The sequence below is a fragment of the Aethina tumida genome, chromosome 4 (genome assembly GCF_024364675.1).
Source record: "Aethina tumida isolate Nest 87 chromosome 4, icAetTumi1.1, whole genome shotgun sequence".
In the NCBI taxonomy this organism is placed as follows: Eukaryota; Metazoa; Arthropoda; class Insecta; order Coleoptera; family Nitidulidae; genus Aethina; species Aethina tumida.
In genome coordinates, this window is record NC_065438.1 from 1,986,264 (window position 1) to 2,010,108 (window position 23,845).

At 28.5% G+C, this 23,845-nt stretch overlaps 2 protein-coding genes across 3 annotated transcripts; one reads left to right on the forward strand and one right to left on the reverse strand.

Moving 5' to 3' along the window:
• The first annotated feature begins 417 nt into the window (after positions 1–417).
• LOC109596358 (tumor protein D52) lies at positions 418–5,174 on the forward strand. 2 transcript variants are annotated; one of them, XM_020011890.2, is made up of 5 exons: positions 460–1,006; positions 3,567–3,819; positions 4,061–4,120; positions 4,431–4,560; positions 4,617–5,174. In XM_020011890.2, the coding sequence occupies exons 1-5, from the start codon at positions 598–600 to the stop codon at positions 4,728–4,730; spliced, it is 966 nt and encodes a 321-aa protein (XP_019867449.2). In that variant the 5' UTR covers positions 460–597; the 3' UTR covers positions 4,731–5,174. The 2 variants fall into 2 exon arrangements, with proteins under 2 accessions (XP_049821964.1, XP_019867449.2); XM_049966007.1 differs by lacking the exon at positions 4,061–4,120 and having other exon boundaries at positions 418–1,006.
• Positions 5,175–5,219: 45 nt separating this feature from the next.
• Positions 5,220–16,715, reverse strand: LOC109596362 (nose resistant to fluoxetine protein 6). The gene is made up of 12 exons (XM_020011893.2): positions 16,280–16,715; positions 8,164–8,325; positions 7,760–7,980; positions 7,496–7,707; positions 7,360–7,436; positions 7,117–7,301; positions 6,545–6,874; positions 6,295–6,488; positions 6,106–6,232; positions 5,764–5,953; positions 5,563–5,708; positions 5,220–5,505 (listed from the first exon to the last, which is right to left on the reverse strand). Exons 1-12 carry the CDS (start codon positions 16,539–16,541, stop codon positions 5,356–5,358), a joined length of 2,256 nt encoding a protein of 751 aa, XP_019867452.2. The 5' UTR covers positions 16,542–16,715; the 3' UTR covers positions 5,220–5,355.
• Between the last annotated feature and the right edge of the window lie 7,130 nt (positions 16,716–23,845).

A 23,845-nucleotide genomic window follows, 5' to 3' on the forward strand; every position in this document is an offset into this window, starting at 1 on the left:
CAGATTTCGCAAAAATCGATTTAATTTTTTTCACCACTGTCAACAATAATTCGTGTTCGTTTTTATTTATTTGTAGCAAAGGACTTGTAGAGTTTGTTTTGTGTTCATCCTGACACATAATCAACATTAAAATGAACAATATCAGTCCAACAACAGGTAAGCAAATAAAGTTAGTAACATTCAATTTTTTTATTATCGAATAAACCTAATCCAGTGTACTAATCTGTAGTTTATTGGAAAATTTGCCTTAGATTTAAACCAATCTGTTTGTTTTTCTGAGTTATGACGTGTCACGTGAATCCTTATTATCCTTTATTACTCTCAATACTTTCGCCCAGCTGCCCCTTTATGATTCATCTAACGGTACTACTTTGTTTTTTACGTTATGCAAGATTATGTTCCTGTATTAGACATTAATTAACCTGAGAGAGGTATTGTGGATTGCCTAATCAAATTGTTAAGGCACCATGAGGTGAAAGCTGGCAAAGAAACGGTACCCAAACGCTCAGGTAGTCGAAAAATTTGCCAACCGTGCCAGTACTGCTCGTTCCGTCGCGCAATATGTGATAACAAAAACCAACCCCAACGCCATGTACGATGTCCGGAAATGAAGAACCCAACTCCCTCGAGTACATAGAAGACCCGTACTTCAATCCGCACGACAGTACGTTGACGCCAAGCTTAGACGAACCGGATCACAACGAGTACCTGAGCGACTACGACTTATTGGAGAACGAATTGGAGCTGTTCGATTTGCGACAGCTCGACTTCGACGAGATAAACAGCAACAGTTTGGGCTCGTTGGGCAACGACGAGAGTGTTAATGTGGAGGCGGAATTTATTACGGTGAAGAAGGCGAACGCGATCATCAGGACGTTCTTCAAGCGCAGGAACTTCAGACGGCAGGTTCGCGTTACGTACTGCGATCTGACCAAGCCGTACCTGGCCAGGCTGCCCAAAGACAATAACTTTAGGAAGTACTTAGATATTAGCATGAACGGCAACGGTGAGTCTACTTTTGGTCCACCCCACAAATTAATTTAAAACACATGTAATTCGTTGAAGAAAGAAGTTAATATATAAGAAATATGGAATACCTCCTGATGATACATAATTGGTTTGAATTGAATTGATATTAATAAAGATAATTGGTACTTATAGATTATTGGCTTAATGGCATACATTTTTATTAGACTGTATAATTCTGCATTAGGATAATGACCAGAAACCACAAGAATATTTATAGTTAATGTTAAAATATCATTAATGTGTGGTATGACGTAATTTGAATAAATTAGACTAGTCAAATTTGGTGTTGAATCTGATTTGATTATGCAGTTACCAGAAATTGATCAGTAGATCACAATTTCCTCAAATAAAATAGACTATTCCTATAAATCATCCGTGAACTACGTATTGAAATTATGTCACTTTTATTGTGTTATTTTTAATTTATATAAAATTACTTGTTACCTCTGAGTAAGGTTTTTTTAACTTCAATTTAAATTTACTTATTTGTCATTTACAACCTTAATATAAAATAAATATAGATTTTTACATATTTATTTTTTAAAATATGTTAAATTAACATGATTTGCTTAAAAAATTGTTAATTATCCATAATGATATAATAGTATTGATTCTGGGGGGGTTCCCCTCTTCTTCTCGCCTTATTTCCTACGCCACTGAATATTTTTTAAAACCATTAAGCTTATTATATTCTTTGCACAATTTAGAAAAAAAAAGATAATCTTGATTATTTTTGATTATTACAGCCGTTTTGGGGATATTTCAGATTTAATGTTTGAAGAAAATGAAGTGCACATTAAATCTAAAATATCTCAAAAACGACTGTAATAATCAAAATTAATCAAGAGAATATTTTTCTCCTAAATTATACAATGAATTTAATAAGCTTAAAAATTTTGAAAAATACTCAGTGGCGTAGAAAATAGGTCGAGAAAAAGAGGGGAACCCCCTACAATTTAACCTCTATATCAATATGGAAAAACTTTATTACATTGAATTGTAGGCAAGTAAATTAAATTCAACCTTTTGAGGAGTTTGATGAAGAAATATTGAAATATTTATGTATGGCACAGTCTTATTAAATGAGAAATATTCAAACAATTTTGAATTCACTTAATATCTACGAATTACTCTTTAATAACGCCCATTTTTATTACTGTATAAGGATAATATAACAACAAAAACCTCAGGATATATATACTTAATATTAATAAAGTATGATGTAATATAAATAAATTAGTTTTTAAAATAATTTTCATTAAAAAAAACATAAAATAAAGCCACTTTTCATAATAATGAAAAAATTAGAGATAATAAAAGAAGATATAAAATAAAATGTTTTTTAAAGATAAATTTTTATATTAATAATTAAATATGAATTAATAATAAAGAAAGTAACATTCTTAGAAAATCACTATAGAAAACTTAGAGAAGAGTGTTTAAATTAAATAATAATCAATTAGATTAAAAGGTAATTATTTTTAACTTCTATATTAACAAGTAACTAGTAAAAAGTGAATTTATTTGTGTGATTAAAACAATTCGACGTCGTACCTTTCACATTTCTCGCTATAGGCCGAATTAATAAATACATTATATCATGGCATACGGAAGATATATTCCATACCGTGCATATCAGTGTTCCGTTCCACTCAGTATATTTTTAGAATTGTACATTGTTTTACGCGAAATCGCTCAAACACGCAGCGTCTTGACCAAACCCAAACTGCTACACAAGTTGGAAAAAAATCACGGTTTCTCCCGATAATAGGATTGAACATAAACGGAGAGGAAACTTTGGAGGCATTGAATAATGCAGTAGTCGGTCCGTTATCGTGCGTTATCATTCCACTGCTGGGAACGATGTTTATTATAAATAAAATAAGTGAGTACCATAGGTCTTAATTGTGTTCTATGTTGGTAGCCATCAACACAAATATACACACTGGTGCTAGACAAATTGCCGAGTTGGCATGTGTGTGTGTGTATGTTAATAGTCTTCTAATTATAGTGTTTTATTAAGTAGAGGTTAGGCTAGACGTCAGTACATGTGTCACAGATAAACAGTCAGTGTTTATCATATTTTTTGTCTGGTGTATTTTAAAAATCTACAAAAATTTTTCTAGGTATGTAGCCACAGTACCATTTGTTGCTTTAGTACTTTGAATTCCTCTCAAAGGTCAAATCATCTGATCAAACTAATTTGTGTGCGTTGTGGGCAAGTTAATTCCCAATTTGATGTCTAATCAATTGACGTACTGTTGTTATTTTTACAATAAAAGCATCCACAATATCCATTGCATTGAAACTAACTTTTATTTGTTATTTAAGCCTTTAATGCCTCAGGTACTATCTAATGTCTATTGATAATTGTAAAATTAAACACTTTTTTACAATTATCGTTCCTATTGTCCATAATTTATCTTAAGTACCAAAATACAAAGGTTTTTTTTTGTATTATATCAATGAACGATTAATAATTGTATGCAGTTTCTGATATCTATAAAAAGTTGTGAATTCTAATGGTGTTGGTTTAGAGGAGGCATCCATTGCTGGAGATCATGTGGCTCCAGACCTATCCCATCTCACGCCCGAGGAGAAGGAGCAACAGGAGAAGGAGTGGAGGGAAGAGCTGGCCCAGATCGACGACGAGATCGCCACCTTGAGGACGGTACTGGCCTCCAAAATGAAACGTAGTGCCGAACTGAAGAGGAACCTCGGCATCACCTTCTTGAAGGAGGTATCCGACGACATCAATCAGGGCATCAAAAATGTTAAGGAGAGCAACGTGTAAGTTATTACGAGCTGGTTTCCTGGCATGATTTTTCTATTTAATTCAAGATAGGAAGATTAGATTAAATGCAGATTCAACAGTAATTAAAACTTGCTTACTGCAGGCCATTTTTCTTTTCTTATTAGATTCTTTACTCCCCACAATTATTATCCGAGGAGGGAGGCCATACTTAGTATATATTATTTAAGTTTATTTTTGGCTGATTTTGTAGAAACGCATGAATTTATTTTTTATCAGATATCAGACTGTGGAAACTAAAGTTGGGCAAGTGACCAAAGCTGTTACTGATGCACCACTGTAAGTATTTCCTTGTTGGGACTATTCAGTGCATGTTTCCATGTTTGTGGCAAAATTTCATTAATGGTATTCTCATGTGGTAACTACATAAAATTAACTTTTGTGTTCATATTCATATTTAATTTAATTTAGTACGTAAATGTCTGTACTTTTTACTCACTAACTTGACATTGTACAGTGTTATCACTGTAAATATTTTTGTAATATTATGCATGTGTTGCAGTTTTGAATGTTTAACATGAAACCATTGTACACCATCATAACACCACAACTAATTATTTTGCAATTTGCCAACGCGTTTTGATTTTAGCTATCAAAAAACAACATCCGTTTTGGGAGGCATCACCGGAAGCATTACCAACAAAATCGGTCAGATGAGACACTCCGAATCGTTCAAATCCATAGAAGAAAAAGTGGGCTCCGCCTACGAAAACGTTAAGGTACCACCCTGAATCAAATTAATTAATGAATCAGTGGATAAAATTGATTGTTTCAGACCAAGGTTGTTTCCCGTTCAAATTCGACCCAAAGTCTGGACGAAGCAGGTCGTTCCAGGTCCGGTTCTGTAGTGACCAGTCCAACAATACCTGAAGAGAAACCGTTGGCATAAATCAATTATCGGTTATTATGTTATGATGTCCAGCCAGATTTGCCTTTACTATGCTTGTCAATGAATTGCTCGACACTAAAGTTTTCTATTAGTTCGTTAAAATTATCTTGGTAATTTGTAATGTAACTCTAATCATTTAATCAGAATAGAGTAAGAATTACTACTTATTTATTTGCATGAGTAAGTTGTGTTATTTTTTGTGGCTCAAATGAGGATAATCTATTAATGTACTACAAGTTGTATAATTTATCATTTATCTGTCAAACAAAAATGATAAAGAAGACTTAATTAGAGACCTTTTAGATTTTGTACAGGTTCTTTAGATTTAGTTTATAAATATGCTATTTTTGCAATGGCACTAATTAAACTATTTTTATCAACTATGTTAGTTCTTTCTATATGTTAATGTAAAATATCTATAACACAATAAATATATTAAGAATATTCGTTTTCTTTCACCCATTTTTAATTTAATAACTAATACTAAAATTTCTGTTTTAAATATTTTTTATTAAATTAACAAGAAATCTATAAAAATAACCTTTTTGTGATAAGACAAATACTGCAATACAATTAATTATAAATACTTTGTACAACTTAAAACTACGTGCTAGTCTTTTAAAGATTACGAAATCTTCTTCTCTACTGCTACTTCTGAAATTTTCCTTGGAGTCTTCCTGAATATTATATTCCTAATATTCTGGAAGGGTGACTCAAACAACAGTGTCAATGTGCAAGACAAAACCAGTATCCACAAGTATTCCTTGAAGTTGAACTGAAATAAAACCGGATTGGATTATTAAAATAACTTTAATAAAAAGACTCTGGTTACCATTGTCCTGAAAAATTCATAGTTCTCGGGACTCCTGGTGATTCCAACGTTGTAGAAATACGCAGGGAACTGTGTCAGGTACACTGTGTACGAAATCTTGGTCCACAACGTAAATACTGGCTTAGAAAACATTTCCCCAACGAAACCTGAAGAATTTAAAAGTTTTTTATATAAATTTATTACAATTAAGTGGTGGCTTACCTTTGTATCCTATGTGGGAGGTGAATACGATCCAGGCGAATGCGAAACACCATAATATGGGTGCAAATGCTGCGTACCAAGCTGCATGCGTTGGATTGTAGACATAATCGATGTCACCCATAAATGATGGCACCAAAAATGATGTCAAATAGCTGAACAAAGCTAATGCGTTTCCTATACGAAGCTGAGCCTTAAAAGAGGCAAAAAATGTTCAATTTTCTTAAAGTGCTACTTTATATCTAAAGTTGTTAAGTCATAGAACTAATAACAAAGTATAACAAAACAGAAAGACTTCATTAAGTTACAAAAACAAGTCATTGTAACAATTTTACTTGAACTTACTATGGTTAATGTGGTATTTCTGTGAAATCGAAGCAAGTACCCCAAAAATATGCCCATAATGTAGACTGTAGCTCTGTGAACTGGTAAAATGTACATATAATCAGCTGTATCAAACAACTCTTGAATTCTGCAACAAAAAATTAAAAAACAAGTTACTTAAATGTCTTAAATAATCATATGAACACTTACGATGTGCCAAAGTGAATGTAATTGGACAGTCTCATCGTGTACGTTACATAATAACGCATAATAGTGGAAACGGTGGCTATTGCCAAAAGTGCAATAGAACCATTCTTAGGCCAACGCCAAATTGTGTAAATTAGAAATGGTGATGTGAAGAACAACTGTGTATCAATACCCACGTGATGAGTGTGGGTCAAACACTAAAAAAACCAACAATTAAAACTAAGAACACAAGATTAAATTCTAGTCCAGTAACCATTTCTTTAAATCCGAAGTAGTTGTGAATGAACAACAAGTTCCTCCACCAGTTCTTCTTGCAAATGTGCGAGTGGTGCGTCACCACCAAGTTCCACATGGGGCCGTTGTTCAGCCAGGGCAGTATGAAGGTGCAGAAGGAAATCAGGGCGGCGAACGTGGGCAAAATTCTCATCAGTCTTGAAACATATTCTTGGAAAAGATTCAATTTCTTCATCTTCTCTAATCGGCCAAGTAAAGCATAAGTTGTGAGGGCCCCGGAAAACATTATGAACGGGTCCGTGTATAGACTGGCAGCTCTTCCAATTACGGTCCAGGGTTGACTAACAGTCTGTAGGCACAAGAAAACAAATCGTTTTTAGACATTATAAATTATAATTTATAATACACCTGGATGAATGAAGACCGTAAGTAAATGTAAATACATGTAAGTGAATGCGTTAGATTGTTATCAAAACGTAATTGAAATCATTAGAGCGTTAAAATAGAATTAAATTGTGTGCAATGAATTATTTATATATTTATTGCATTTGTTTTATACAGGATTCAACGAATGTACTGCTTTATACTTACTTCTACGTATGTTGTTCTGTTAGCCCAAGGCAAGAAAAATAGGGCCATAGATTTGTGAGCCAGCAGCAACAAAATGGCATTTAAAAATCTGATTCCATGTACTGCTTCGATATCACTAGGATTTTTGTTAATTTTGAACATGGATTTAAGATTTTTCTTAAGTGAAAAAGCCATAATCCATTCGTCTGAAAAAATGACAGTCAAAATCTAATCTTACTCTGATATTGTTAATAATAGACTCACTTTGTTGTTCTTTTGGTGTATAAGTTTCGTATACTGAGGCAAGTAGAACAGCAACAATTACAGTCAGAAATATTCCACTACAACAATAAGACACATTTTAAGTACAACAACCTTTTTGGGCAATTCGTAGGTTTACCCTGCAATCCAGGTTGATCTTGGTATCTCTTTGGCATCTTTTTTCGACTGGCACATGGCAGGATCAACTTCAAATTTGACTTTAATTTCAGTGTCTTTAATAAAGCTATTGACAGTCTCTTTCAATCCAATTTCCACGTCTTTGGTAGAGCAGGAGCTGGGAACACACAGTGCCCAATTCACACTAGAAAACCTTGGCACCCTGTGTCCAGGCTGAAACACCAACCTTAACATCTAATGACAAAGTTGCCATTTATTAACTTACGTCTTCTAGTTTGCTTTTGAAGTGAAAATGTGAGTGGATCAATCTGTGAATCCCCGACAGGTACGAGCTGTGAGGAGCGTCGATTTGCATGTAAGCCAGGCAGTATTTCCCATAAATGTCTTGCTCCTCTGAAATGGCGTTCAAACACATATCGAAATCCCCTAATTGATTGATGTTGCCATTTAACATTCCAGAAGGCAACTTGGCAGTGGAGTCGTACACTAAAACACAATCCTAATTTGAATATTGCACAAACCCGAAATTTGACTTGAATGTTTATGCAAAATAAAACAATTACGCCTATTTTGCGACATTTATTTATTTACGTGGCGAATTGTGAAAGATGTGGTCTAAATAAAACTATTGTCTTGTTTGAATTAAATGTTGTAATTCATTACACTTACTTTTTAATGCCCACATTTTAAATTTGGCTAAGTCCTTCAGGTATTTTTTGCTTTCTCTTTGGCATTGCAGGCTCACACCCTTTATCCTGCTTAGGTCGAAGGGTGGACTCCTGGCGAATAACGTTTTCGACAGGATCGAAGTCGTTGTTTCATATTCAAAGTCTGGAACGTAAAAAAAATTAATTAACTTCTGGTTTTCCCTGTATAATTAAGTACAAACACCAGGAAGCCATAAGCTTAAATTATTAATCATTTGCTTCACATATGGAATCAGATAAATTAAAGATCCGTATACTCATTGTAAATTTGTGTATTTAACAATTGAAAGCCTTGAGTTTAATGAGATATATATACTGAATTACAATTAAATTGTCTAGATTTATTCATCTACACCCACATTAATTGTATATGTCATGAGCAAAACGCATCCAAATGTTAAGTTGCGTTGGAATTTACTTCACAGCATTGTTTTATTATTTTGTATGAAAATATTTACTATAAACTTAATTGGGTACACGTATTTTTTAAAAAGTTGTTTTAATTTATGGGCACAATGTAATGTGTACGTATTTCATAAAATTCTCAAGGAATTGCATCTTAAATAACTTAAGACTTTAGATGATCATCATTAATGTAAATAAAACTTACGCATAATATCTTAATTAATTAATTTTCTAGTTTTTCGAGTATTTAAGAGTCAGTTACATAAGTTAAATGCGTAAATACACGTATGTAAATTGTAAATAGACAGTAGTGTCACAAGATGTAATTTATTTATGTTAGATAGGAGTAATTCACTTTCAACTGAACTTGATCTAGAATTCCTCGTTCGTTAACTAATTCCACTTTCGCATTTCCGTAAGCAAATAATTATAAATGCTGAAATGGAAACAAATAATTAATTTTAAAACCTCCATGTCTTCTTGTTATGATTTTTAATATTAGTAATTATTATATTAGAAAAAATAAAACAAAATTTAAAATTACATTTTTTCAGATACTTCATGACGTGATTTAATTCAAATTTTGTCCAGTAAGTATACAAAATATGTATAGTAGTGGCCATAATTATAGCAACAACATTTTTTCAGATATTTATAAAGTGATTTAATTTAAATTTTGTCTACTAGGTATACAAAATATGTATAGTAGTGGTCATAATTGTAGAAACATATTCAAATATGTTAAGAATGCCCTATTACTTGAATTGGGTGCCAGTACCATTATAATTCAGCATTACCAAGAGTTTACGACTAAATAAGTCAATCGTTTCCCATATTATTAAAAAATTTAGAGAAACTGACCAAGAGGAAGCTTTGAAAAGTTTTGTCTTCTTTAGGATCACAGACACTGCACCACAGAGGAGTGGGGACGAATAGTTTTTAGTGACCAATTTAATTAAGAAAAAAAGTGATGGTTTAGCTTATATTAAACTTGTCAACAGGGATAAAACTACACAAAAATTTAGTTATATCCACAGTGATAAGATAAATTGTGATATGAGGAAGTCTACACTGATTGATGTCGAGGAATACATTAAACAACATTATCATGTTATATATAAATTATTTATTTATACCACAGCATATTTAACACAGCCAAATCAATTATAAAGATTTACAGATAAGAATCTGTTTGCCGCCATTGATAACTTGGTCTAGAAACCTCAGCCACTGAATCACCGCGTCGGAGCCCATTGATGGTCAAACAAAAAATCAGATAATGGATTGCTTAAAAGGAGTAACTTCCTCGGAATGAAATATTTATAGAACCGCATACATTTATGGGTTAATAACCTTTGTTCTTGTGTTTAACATATGTCTTCGAGATGGGAGTGCTCTCGTTGACATTCACTTCATCGGGCCCATTTTAGAGCAACGCAGTCCTACCGCAACGCAATTGTACACGAACCTGTTTCGTCGACATTGAGTCTGTAAAAATTAGAGAACAAAAAACTGCAATCGAAACCGGGCGTCTCGAGATGGTTCAAGGTCTGCAGGATTATTTATTAATCGGAACGAGATGATTTACATTAATATGAGACGTAGGAATTTAAAAAATTTAGCTCCTTATCGTCCTTGATATGATTCATTATTTCCTTATTTTTTAAAAAAAGATTTAGTAGTAGCAGGTTTATTGAACTGTTATATTAGAATCGGATATTGCGTACCACTGACCTTCTTCCTAGTCTAAGACGTTATGTAATAGGTGCAATGGTATTGTCTGCGACCTCATCCAAATTTTCATGGTCATAATAGGCCATATTAATATCTTTTTAAAGACGTCGTTTAACGAAATTATTATTTAATAGTTTTATGTACTAAAACTTATTGTTTGTTAGGCAATTATAATTGGGTGGTTATTGTGTTCACAATGCAGCACAAAAGTAAGAAGTTGCAAGGTCCTTTGTGTGTAAAAAATTATGCCAGTAGATATTAATGTCAATATTTTAAGCAATCGATCGATAATCAACTTTATTATTTATAACCAATTAAGTTTATTAATAGCTTGGAACATTATAAAGCTGCATCTTCAATGGAAGTGGGAAGCTTACAACCTTTTAAATTAGATAACACAAACTAAACCGGTTGAATGTTTCTGTCGTGTCAATTATATAAGCTATTAATTAGCCAAACCCACAATTTTTTATAAATCTTCAAAACAAAAAATAGACTTATTGTCAACAGAATTCCAATCAGCAATGTGTAGCATATGATGAAATATGTTATTGACCGATTTTTATAGCACGTACCTCTTAAATCTTTACCTTGAGTGGCTAATTACTAAGAATAAATATTAATAAGTGCTTCTGTAGTTGACATTAATTCATCCTGGTCCCTTTGTCTTGGTGCCTCGATGGTGTTGGGCGTATTGATTGATTAGTTCCTTCTATTTTTAAAATGTTTGTGTATGACGTATTAATTAGCACCATAATGTGCGTGTACTTACATGGTTGTTAAAAAGTGAATGTGGTAGCTTAAATAATTGTTTTCAATTTGTAAATCAATATAACTCATGTCTGTCCTTCTGCACTGCACTTTCCATTATTCTGACAATTTTTCCTCAAACCTACATCCTTTCCAAAATCCTTTGAATGACTTTTAAGGCATAATTAACAGACTCCATAGTAATAATTGGGGTGAAGGTAGCCTTGAGTTAGTTGTCAACTGAATGACAGTAGAATTAATCTTTGATATCAGATGTCGGAAATCTAATCGACTTTTTTGGTTCATGATTTGTTTAAAACTGTATATATTATTTGGTTTCTTCATTCCAAATTCTAAATTAATACGTTGAAGATAGACAACGTCAAGGTCGTCCTGAGGCCTACACCAACGAAGAAATTAAGCTGTGATAAATTAACTCTGATGAAGAGGCTTCAGGCAAGGAATTTCATCAAACGGTTGGACAAGTGGATTCTACACAAATTAAGTGAAGATAACAGTACATGCAACACAAATTAGCCTTTTTTGATAGTTTTGGTGTGATTACAGCAATTTCCATCGGTTTAGACTAAAGTCAATAGTCAATAGAAGAGATATTCTACTTCTTCATCACAAAGAAGAAGTACATATATGTGTGTGTGTGTGTGTGGTGACTAAAGAAGTTACACAAAATTTAAAATTAAACATTTTTTCATATATTTCATCAAATGATTTAATTCAAATTTTGTCCAGTGACTATACAAAACATGTATAGTAGTGGTCATAATTATAGCAACTAATTCAAATATTTCATGAAATGATTTGAATGATGATGAATTTTGTCCAGTAAGTGTACAAAACATGTATAGTAGTGGACATAATTATAGCAACTTATTCAACTATACTATATGTCATATTTAGCACTCAATGATACTTGAAAATGTTAAATTGAGGTTTTATTTTTTATCCAATTCCAAGAATCCTTACTTTTTTCTATCACAGACATCTCAGGCCCCTCTTGGATGTGAAGTATGACATTTTTAGTCTAATTTATTCAGTAAATGAGCCTAAGAAATTAGGTAATTTAAAAGCTAATATTGCAAATTTTGTGAGTGAACAATAAAGAACATCAATAATACACCCAACATTGCAAATTAAACTGACGTGTCGAAAGGTACGACTTGCAAAATAACTTTTATAAAAATGATTTTATCGCATGTCCACCGATGAATTCACGAGGAAGTTGCGCCGAAAGAACTTCCTTGTTTGGCAATAACCAAACCGAATTAGTATAACAGATTCATTGAACTTTTAATAATGCAACCATTTCACATATATCGCCTTTAACACGTATTAGCCGATGCCGCTGATCTTACTTAAGAAGTTGCCAAATTCAGGTCGACAGCTTTGATATAAAAAAATTACCAAATTTACAACTGCATGCGGAGCACACTAGACGGACAACGAACCCAAATATTAATTTAGAAACTCCTTTACTAGGATTCGACTAGTCGTAAAAGTATTTGCACTGGATAACATGTAAAAGTTCAAGGATGTGGTACTGATAAATTATGAATTCAGCTCTGTCAGTACCTATATCTATTAATTACTATAATGCATGGGTTGAAGTGGTTGTGAAATACAACATTTCTCTCCTGAACATTTACTGTTATTTCGCAAGTTTTTTTGCATTTATGCTGTAATAACGGAGATTGTTTCTAACATTAAAAAATCATTTTGGCATCAATGTATTAATATTTCAGTGTATCTCACTTTGTTCCGGATATTAATATTAATTCGTGTTAAATTCATGAACAAAATTTACTATCGTAAACACTGATTTAACAGCAGTAGTTAATGCAATTTTCTATTTAACTATTTTTAATAAAATTGGCTAATGTGAGACGCAGCAAATTTAACATTTTTTACGAGACAAGCAAGTGTCAAATTATAATTAAAAACGTACAACAAGCAAATAACTAAGTAAATAACGACTTAAAACATGTTATTTAAATAATCATAATTGTTTAAACAAAATTATTTTGGCGCCTCAAAAACCGTTCATTAATTCCCAATTATTTAATTTCATAATGTAGTACTGGTTGGTTACTATGAGCTAATACTAAAACATGACGAATTGTTTAAATATACAATATGTATACTGCAATAGAATAAATTAAGGATATCTTTACTTATCAAGATTCAGCAGTCATTCAGTCGAGTGTTACTAAGCGATCATACCCTGATTGGTTACTTAAGTAAGTGTTAAGTAAAAATGGCGTGTATTAGATTATTTACTTAAGCTTTTGTCGTTGGAAAAATGTTTGTGTTAACCACAATTTGATATTGATAACAACAATAATTGTATGGGTAACTTTCAAGTCTTTCAAGGCCTGCAATTTTTTCACTATATTGAATAATAAAAACCAGAGCAACTTTTAAACAAATTGTATAATTGTTAATGTCACTTATTCTTGTGATCTCAATGGGAACTAATTATTATGGATAAAACTTTGACAACACAATATATATTAATCAACAGGTGGGCTGAAATTTTAATTTTAAATTAGTACAAATTGTTAACAAATTATACTGATACAATTTGAATGGGGTTCCCACAAATTTTTTCCTTGTTATAATTTTAGATTCGGCACCATTGTGTGGGCAAGGATAATAAATCTCAAATATTTGAATGATGCTCATGTTCATGGCATGAAAACAGTTAAGTTAATATTGTACAAATTTATTAGTAGACTTTGATTAAAAAGAACAGGTGTACATCAATGCTAATTTAAAAGTATAATTTTTAATCCACCATATAGAAGTGTTCGTAAAACATTTAAAGTGGTTAGTTAGTCTAAGTATTTTACCTGGATATTGAACCGTCTAAAATCGTTACCAAATATTGACTCGTGTCAATGTGTGTGCCTTATTTAATTTATTAATAATCTACGTTTGGAGCATCATTTGACCATAAAGAATCCTTGGTTAAAATATGAATATTAAATACTGCAAATATAGTTAGCATAATTACGCATTTGGTACTGGTGTTGGGAAACTTAACCCTGATTCACGGACGGGTACCACCGATTTATAAACAAAATTAAGCTGTGCATTTGGTATTCCAATAATATTGTATTTAAGCTAATTTTGCAATGGCACTTTTAACATTGCAGGATCAAGTGAAATTTCTCTTTCATAATGTTTCAAGTTCAAGTACGTGTGATGCAATAAACTACTTTGTCGATGCCAAAATGTTGTGTTTTATTGAAATAATGAACAACTTAATCCAGTTATTTAGAACCAATTAAAAATTTTATTCAATATAAAATATTTATAATAATGTGTTGTAAGTGGTGAGTTTATTATAAATTAAATTTTGTTTTAGAAATTAAAACCTTAAAATAAAAAAATAATTAATTTGAATTTATTTATTTTATTTATATTTTATTGTATATGAATATAAAATTATGGTTTTAAATAGTAAAAATAAAAAAGTTTATTATGTAAAAAATTTGTTTTTGTTTAGAATTTACTTATTAAAACCTTAAAATTAATAAAAAAGTATAATAAACTATTTTTTATAATTAATTTAAATTTATTTATATTTTATTGTGTTTGAATATAAAATAAATAGTAAAAATAAAAAGGTTTATTTATTATAAATAAAATTTTGTTTTAGTTAGATATTTACTTATTAAAACCTTAAAATTAATAAAAAAGTATAATAAACTATTTTTTATAATTAATTTGAATTTATTTATATTTTATTGTATTTGAATATAAAATTATGGTTTTAAGTAGTAAAAATAAGTTTATTATGAAAAAAAATTATTTTTGTTTGAAATTTACTTGTTAAAATATTAAAAATAATAAAAAAATGTAAAAATAAAAAAAGTATAATGAACTATTTTCTATAATTAATTTAAATTTATTTATTTTTTTATATTTTATTGCATTTGAATATAAAATTATGGTTTTAAATAGAAAAAATAAAAAAGTTTATTTATTATAAAAAAAAATTGTTTTAGTTTGAAATTTACTTATTAAAACCTTTAAATTAATAAAAAAATATAAAAATAAAAAAAAATATTACATAAATAAAATGTTAAAATACAAATTATATAAAAAAAGTTGGAATTGTTTTCAATATTTTTTACTAATAATATATAAATTGAAATTTATTAAAAAAATTTATTATTATTTTCTAAGAAACAGAAAAGTTACTGAATAAAATAATGATAATAAGTAATAAAAATATTTTTATGGAATAAAGTTAATTAAAAAATAAAGAATTTAATTTTAATTTCTGTTGTTCATGAACAACAGAAACAACAGTTATTTATATTCACAATTAAAAAAAAATTGATTTAATTATTCAAATTGTCTGATTAACATGTAAAAACTGCCTCAAAATTTACCTCAATAAAAGGTATAAAAGTATGAAAAATACAAATGTTTGTAAAGTATTTAAATACAAATATTGATAATAAATAATATGTAAAATAATAAAATTATAAACAATTCTGCCTACTTTAAATTTTATCAAAGTAATAAAAGTATTAAAAATACGAATGTCCATAATTAATAAAGTAATAATGTAAAGTTATATAGGAAATAATTTTTATAGAATAAAAATGTTAGAAAAATATATATGTTAAGAAGATTTATAATATTTAAAATTTAGTTTATATTGTACATATAATTGAAAAATTTATTTAATAATTTTTTTTTAATTATTCAATTTCAAAGGTTAACTTTGATTAAATTAGATTAAAAATTCAATTATTCATTAATTATGTGATTTATCTAAGTAAAACCTATTATAAATCAAAAATGTTAATAATAAATGATTTCCTGATCATTATGTAAAAAATTTAAATTCTAATCTACTTCAAATTTGATTTAAGTAATAAAAGGATTAAAAATAGCAATGCTGATAAGCAAATTAAAGATATAGGTTTTAAATAAAAAATTTATTATTAAATGAAATTATTTCAAAAATTTATGAATAAGTTTTTAATATTTTATTATGATACAAAAAATATAATTCAAAAATATTTAAGTTATTTGTTTTTTAAAGTTTTAATTATTCAAAATTTTTCTGGTCACTATTAAAAAAATAAATTTATTAATTAAAAATTAAAAAAAAAATTAGAAAAATATAAAATTTAAAAGAAAAAGTTACTCACCATTTTGCCTGCACCTGGTGACATTTTTGAGGCACAACTTCCCCCTTTCCTCCCTGCTGAGCAAAGTCTCCTTGATGTTCAGCTCCAACTTGATGTCATTTTCCAGCGTCAGGTTCAGCTTCAACGGCGAAAAGTTGCTGCTGTTCGTCTTATTCACCAAACCTAAGTACGAGTATTTCGATTCAATGTAACTCGAATTAATGTCACAGTTGATTCTGGTGAACACAAAATAAATTATCACTACGAACGCGAACGACCGCATCTTTATTTTATTTTAATTTAATTTTTTTTCTTCAATTTAGTTGAGTATCAATAGAGAAATAATGTTGTTCCGATCATGGTGTGGCACTGTGTGACTGAACTGAGTTTTTTCTTTGAGTTGAGTTGAGCAGGTCGTATTGGTTATATTTCACTTTTAGTAATGTGTACTTCAGTTAACATCGGGTTTTTGCAGATCGAATTGTTCGTAAACCAATGGTGGGGTTGGTATGTCTTGGAGCGTTCAAACCCAACATTGGCGCGTATGTGCTTCTCCTACCATGCGTCATAAAAAATTGTCGGTCTCGAAATTTGCATGTGTCCACCTAGCGTGGACTCCACACTATTCTTTCACTCCTCGCTGGATAGTCAAAATCGAAAAAGGTTTTGCAACGCGTCTGGCTCTTTCGAAATTTTGCAAAATGTTCAGGTCAAACGGGATTTTTTTCGCCAGAGAAAGTATAAATTTCGATAACAACATATAAGTTGGTTAAATACCATCTGTTATTTTTAGTGCAATATTAAAAAAACTTAATTAAAACATCATAATACTTTTGTGCAATCGTAACATTTTAGAAAAATATTGCTCCAGGAAATGCACTTGACTTATTAAACTCAAATGACTTACCACAGACTTGTGTCTTTGACAAGTTTGAGTATAATCTTTCCACCATACAATATTTATTTCCGATAAGTCCATCAATTGAACCGGAACTGATCAGAAGCACAATTGAAATAATTTTAAATTGTTCCATGGTCATTATCACAAACAAACTGCCTTCTTACCACAACACTTGCATATATACAACTTTTAGTTTCGTTCGTGGTGGGATCATGCTTATTTGATCTTCTTTTTTGAGCACCTTGAGCTTATAATTAAACTAGAAAAAACTTAATCATGTGTGTATAACTTAAATACTGTAATTTAACGTAGTTGTCAATTGAATTATCATGTGTATTTTCAATTTTTTGTTGACCCTGGACTTGAATTTGAATTTGTCACTAAAATACCTCAGAACTTTGTCAGTGATCAGTGATTTGAATTAAAATCTGTAGTTGAAGTTCATATTTAAATTTATTTAAATATTTTTGTTGTTTGTGTACTTATATCATTTGTTATTGTTAAGTACTTGTGTATGTTGTTATTATCATAGTCGGGAAATTTCATGTTACATCAAAAACAAAGAAGGTACCACCTAAAACTTAAGTCTGGTTTTTTCTGACTTAATTCAAATTTACAATAAACTAATGTATTTTCGTTGATAATAAATAAATTAAATTTCCTAATATGTAAAATTGTAATAAATTTTATCTAAGCAATAAAAGTATTAAAAATAAAATTGTTTAAAATAAATAAACTATTGAAGTAGAGTTATATATAGCAGGAAATCATTTTTATAGAATAAAAATATAATAAAAATATATTTATAAGATTTTAAATTTATTTTATATTGTACAAATAATTCAGAAATATTTATTTAATGAATTTCTTAATTAATTTAATTTTAAAACTAATTTTGGCCAGTTATCCTTCTTGAAAGGATAAGATCCTCATCTTAGAAGGTACCATCTAAGACTTAAGTAGACTGATTGGTGAACTGATTTGTCATTTCTACTTTTCTTACTTATTCATGATTTACAATAAATTAATGTCTAAAAATGTTATTTACTTTTATTTATAATAAATAAATTAAATTTCTTGATTAATATGTAAAAAAATAAAATTATAATTAATTCTATCTACTCCAAATTTTATTTAAGTAGTAAAATAATAAAAATAGGAATGTTTAAAATATATAAACTATTGATGTAGAGTTATATATGACAGGAAACAATTTTTATAGAAAAAAAATGTTAAAAAAATATATTTATAAGATTTTAAATTTGTTTTATATTGTACAAATATTTCATAAATATTTATTTAATGAATTTTTTAATTTATTTTATTTTAAAACTAAATTTGGAGAGTTATCCTTCTTAGAAAGATAAGATCCTCATCTTAGAAGGTACTATCTAAGACTTAAGAAGACTTGTTCATGATTTACAATAAACTAATGTCTAAAAATTTTATTTATTTTTATTTTTAATAAATAAATTTAATTTCTTGATTAATATGTAAAAAATTAAAATTGTTATTAATTCTATCTACTTCAAACAATATTTAAGTAGTAAAATTAGTAAAAATTGAAATGTTTAAAATATATAAAATATTGATGTAGATTAATATATGGCAGGAAATAATTTTTATAGAATAAAAATGTTAAAAAAAATATATCTATAAGATTGTAAATTTGTTTTATATTGTACAAATATTTCAGAAATATTTATTTAATGAATTTTTAAATTTATTTTATTTTGAAAATAATTTTGGCCAGTTATCCTTCTTTAAAGGGTAGAATTATGACATTATAAGGTATCATCAAGGCTGATTGGTGATTGGTGATTGTCACTTGTATTTCTTTTTACTTAAACCATGTCTTACAATAAGCTAATGCCTAAAAACCGGATTTATTTTTGATTAATTTGTTGCCAATCAACAAAATCGTAATTCTCCTGCACTTCAAAATTTGTATCTATATTAAAACATATTAAAAATTGGCATAATTTGGACACAGTTGCGGCAACCTCCTATCTACGAGTAATTGCAGCATTTAGAAAAATTACCCAACGATTTTTAATTGCGGTTATATCACAACATTGCCAAACGTTAATATTTAAAACCTTAAGTCCTGCCAGCGTTTGTTGCATCCGAAAACGAGGAATGCCATATTTTTCGGGCCCAAAGTAAATGTCGTTTATTAACCATAATTAATGTTTGTGTTAATTTATAAAATAATTATAAGGCAGATTTATGGGAAGGCTTAGACGAGTCAGTCTCACATTGTGCACACAATGGTGTTAAACATAGACATTACTAAAATATTACTAAAAATTATTCTCACACCACAAGGCGAATAAACAACTCTAGGAAAACCGAAACAATAGAAGATTTTAAATGAACGTATGCTAATCGTTTAGAAAAATTTGAGGACTTTCAAAACCCCCAAATGTGGTAACCCAAACTACAATAAACTCTTCAAGGTAATTGTGATCTAAAAAATTAGCAATGGACAATACTAATGGGAAACTAAAATCTTTATTCGTGATTATTTTTTAATTAAAATATTAATATCAAATTGTTTTCACCTGCAATTTAAAAAAAAACGCAGGTTCTAAGTGGCTAATTATTGCTGGATATGTTAATAAACGAGTTTTTTACATGAATCTGATACGTAATAATAAAGTGCCAATTTTTTTAATTAATGGTGATAATATTTAAACAACTGTGTTGAAATTTTATATATTTTCTTGAAAAAAATACTATACTATTAATATTATTTTGTGTATTTAACATTAATTCAATACCAAGAGTAATATTGCATATAAAATTGTAATAAATGAAACAATGTATTGGATATCTTGATGTTTACAAAATGCTTAAAAAGACTAATACTAGAATATGTATAATATTGTTTATTTTGCATAATTCAATACTATTTAAGTAATAAACATAACTGCGTATAAAATTGTAAAATATGCAGTATTAAATATTCATATTTCATAAACCAACATAATCCAGTTGAATTGAATTTAATTCATTTTAGAAAAGAAGAAATATTTGAAAGTATATTTGTTATTAAGTTTATTAAAAATATAAATTATTTAGTGGAATTATAGACTATATATATACAAATATTATAAAATAATAATTAAAAAAATCTTATTAATTCTTTAATACTTTAAATTTTAATTTAATAAACAAAAATTCAAAAATATTAAATTAAAGACATTTATTTTATTTATTCTCTTTTAAAAATATTTCTTGATAACCAATCAATAAGAATTATATTAATTTACATCTAATTATATTAAAAATTCAATTATTTGTACAAATATTAGTAATAAATTTTGTAATTAATATGTAGAAAATGAAAATACCTACTTCAAACATTAACAAAGTAAAATATTATTAATCAACACATAAGTAACAATGTAAGTTTCTAGAAAATGTTTTTTATGAAATAAAATTATTAAAAAAATGTATAAATAAGATTTTTTTTTAAAGTCATTTTGTCATTCCTTCGAATTTACTAAATAATATGTTAATTTATATCTTCCAATTTAATAAAAGACTCAATTCTTTGTAATATTATTAATAAATTGTTTAATTAATAAAATTTTTTATTATTATGCAGAAAATTAATATTTAAGGCACATTTAGTATCTTATTTTTCATTATTATTATATAATATATTAATTCACATTGTAATTAGTTCAAAAACTTAATTATATGTATAATTATTAGTGATTAATTGATTTAATTAATAAAATTTTCTGATTGATATGGAAAAAATTAAGGCTTTAATAATTTCTATATACATTAAATTTTAATAAGTAAAATGAAATAAAAATGTTTGTAATAAGTAAATTAAAAAAAATATTAAATATTATATTAATTTATATATTGTTATTAGTTTATTTTCTGTAAAAAACAAATTATTAAAAAAATATATGAGTAAGATGTCTATTGTACACCAACAACATTAACAATAAATATATTACACAAAATAAATAATAAAAATATATTTATTTAGATATAACTGAAGTAAATTAAGTTACTTATTTTTAAAGGTCACATTTGATATATTATTTTTCGTACTTATTAAATAATATATTAATTCACATATTGTAATTAGTTTAAAAATTTAATCATATGTACAATTATTAGTAATTAAATGGTTTAATTATTCAAATTTTCTTATTAATATGTAAAAAATTAGAATTTTAATAAATCACATCTATATTTCAAATTTTAAGTGATTAGAGAAGTATAAAAACAAATATCTATCAAACTTATATTATTTATAAAATAAAATTATTAAAAAAATATATGATAACATTTTAAATTTAATTTTTTTAAGATAAAAAATTTTATAAAATATTCAGAAATAGTGGTAGTTCAAAAATATTAAATTATTGAGTACTCGTTTTGAAAAATTAGGTTTAACAAATTATTTCTAAGTTCTTTCAGATGTTTATACAATTATTTGACGTAAATTGTTTAATTATTCAAAATTTTATTAATAATAATTAATATTAATAATTGTTTAAATTTTTTATATTATGATAAATTTATCAAATTAAACAAATAAATTAAATTTTTCTAATTATATGACCATTAATTAATAAAATATGTCAAATATGTTTTCAATGATTAATTAGTTATAGAAAACATATTTTTAAATAAATAATACAGTATAGAATTATTCTATATTTAAATAAATATATATTATATATTTTTTATTTCTTCTAATTTAAATGCAAAAATATTAAGTGGCCCACTTTTGACCCAATGCACTTGTTCAAAATGCTCACCAAATCCTTAAGGTGCGGTGTCAATCTTGCAGAGATTAAATATAGAAAAATGTAGGTAGTACCCAATTTCGCAAACGCCAATTTACCATTTTGCACAACACTTCCCAAACACAACCGTAAATTCAATCGCAACTATTAGATAACACTTTGCACTCAAACCACAATTTACAAATACCCGAAATCGGCACATGGTTAATTGTAATGCACCACATACACCCAACGATTTGTTGAAACCCAGAAAGTTAATGTACTGTTAGTTTCCAGAAAAATAAAACATGTGTACATTAATTAATTGATTAATTAACAATCGATTTCGATAGAGCTTTATTTGTACAACGGTTTGTCCAGAATTTTCAGTCGGTTGCCAAATTAACGGACTTGGTTTCAATATTGACCTCGCAATTTTGTGGGATTTGTACCACCTTGGTACGGTTTTAAGAGACAAATATTAATTCATAAGGTCTAGTTCATTGAAGGCGACGCCTTGAATTTAATGTTAGTCTAGTTGACAGGAATTCCACAACTTAAATCAATATTTATAAATTAATAATTACTGGTACTTCCTATTTCAGACACAACAAGTACCTGTACATACAGGATGCGATAATATTAACATGGAGTGAAGCAAAACAGACTCATTCACGCTTAGATGAATATTAAAAATTCGGCAATGAGATTAACATGTTTCGAGCCTTTAAGATATTGACTCTAAATACTTCTGCAAATAAACAAGACCTCCAAAACTTATCAGATCATCGCGGATAATTATTTGACGATTTTCAAGGTTTTTACAACTTCCTGTACGAATTACTATACTGAAATGTGTACACGTCCCATTTTTAAATTCAACACCTTACTTAGTTGGGATTTTACCAATGGTCACACCTAAGTTTCCAATAGACAACAAATCTTGTCTTGTGAATACATTTACAGGATAAATCAACGGTAGTTAATTTTTTTGTATATGTGGGTTTAAATATTAATAAACAATTTGTGCCACTAACATGGATAGACCAATTTAAAAATAGCACCAAAGAACAAAATGCTAATAATAGAAATTTAAATTTTGTCTTTCACTCCACATCCAAAGTGGAGATCTGAGTTCTTGATTAAATTAACAATGATCTTATATCACTGACGAATTAGACACAAACTATTAATTTATTTATAGACACAAATAAAAGCATGGTCATTAAGAGTTAGCCAACAATACATCTACTTGAAAAAACAACAAGATACGTGAGTACATCAAAAGCAAACCGTGAATGTCACCAGTTTACAGAGATGATGCACTTTACTTCTCATTTAAATCCGACTTTATGGCGTGCATGCAAAATAGAAGTGTAAAACCGTAAGTGCATGTACCAACACAGGGTTTTCCAGATTTTATGAAGTCCCACGAAGACCCGGCGGTTCGTGCCAACGGCCAAACGTCTAGAAACAAGAATCAGGGACCTTGAACGCAAATTACCCGACTTAATTTAAGTGCAAATCGAAGAACTATCCCGTCTATTATGATGGTGCAAAAAAAGTTGACGTTGGGTGCAAAGTCCAAGAGTCCAAAAATTTCGTAACAGTGCGAAACGATTCGTCACTCCGCCAAAACGTTTCGGAGTTCCTTCGAGGAATTGACCGAAGGCACTGTACAAATGACTGCTATTATACCTCGTGCCGAAAGGCATAATTGTTTTGTATTAATTTGTGGTGTTTGTTTATAAGAATAGCAATTTGCCGTGGCTTATAATTTTGAGTTGTTTTAACCTTTGTTGAGCAAATATTATTCTCCATTTAGTGGTTGTTTCTAGAAGTTGGAGTCATGCAAAACAATTAATTGGTTGTATTTATTTAACATTTAACTTGGATGATAATCCTCCTAATTTGTTTTACTAATTT

Bases quoted from the DNA above. Each gene is read 5' to 3' on its own strand.
- LOC109596362 (XM_020011893.2), bottom strand. From the start codon at position 16,541: ATGCGGTCGTTCGCGTTCGTAGTGATAATTTATTTTGTGTTCACCAGA. The intron at 6,233-6,294 runs GTAAGTGTTCAT...TTTTTGTTGCAG, and splicing joins TACATTCACTTTGGCACATC to AATTCAAGAGTTGTTTGATA. The intron at 5,954-6,105 runs GTAAGTTCAAGT...GCCTCTTTTAAG, and splicing joins GAAATACCACATTAACCATA to GCTCAGCTTCGTATAGGAAA.
- LOC109596358 (XM_020011890.2), top strand. From the start codon at position 598: ATGTCCGGAAATGAAGAACCCAACTCCCTCGAGTACATAGAAGACCCG. The intron at 3,820-4,060 runs GTAAGTTATTAC...ATTTTTTATCAG, and splicing joins AATGTTAAGGAGAGCAACGT to ATATCAGACTGTGGAAACTA. The intron at 4,121-4,430 runs GTAAGTATTTCC...TTTTGATTTTAG, and splicing joins GCTGTTACTGATGCACCACT to CTATCAAAAAACAACATCCG.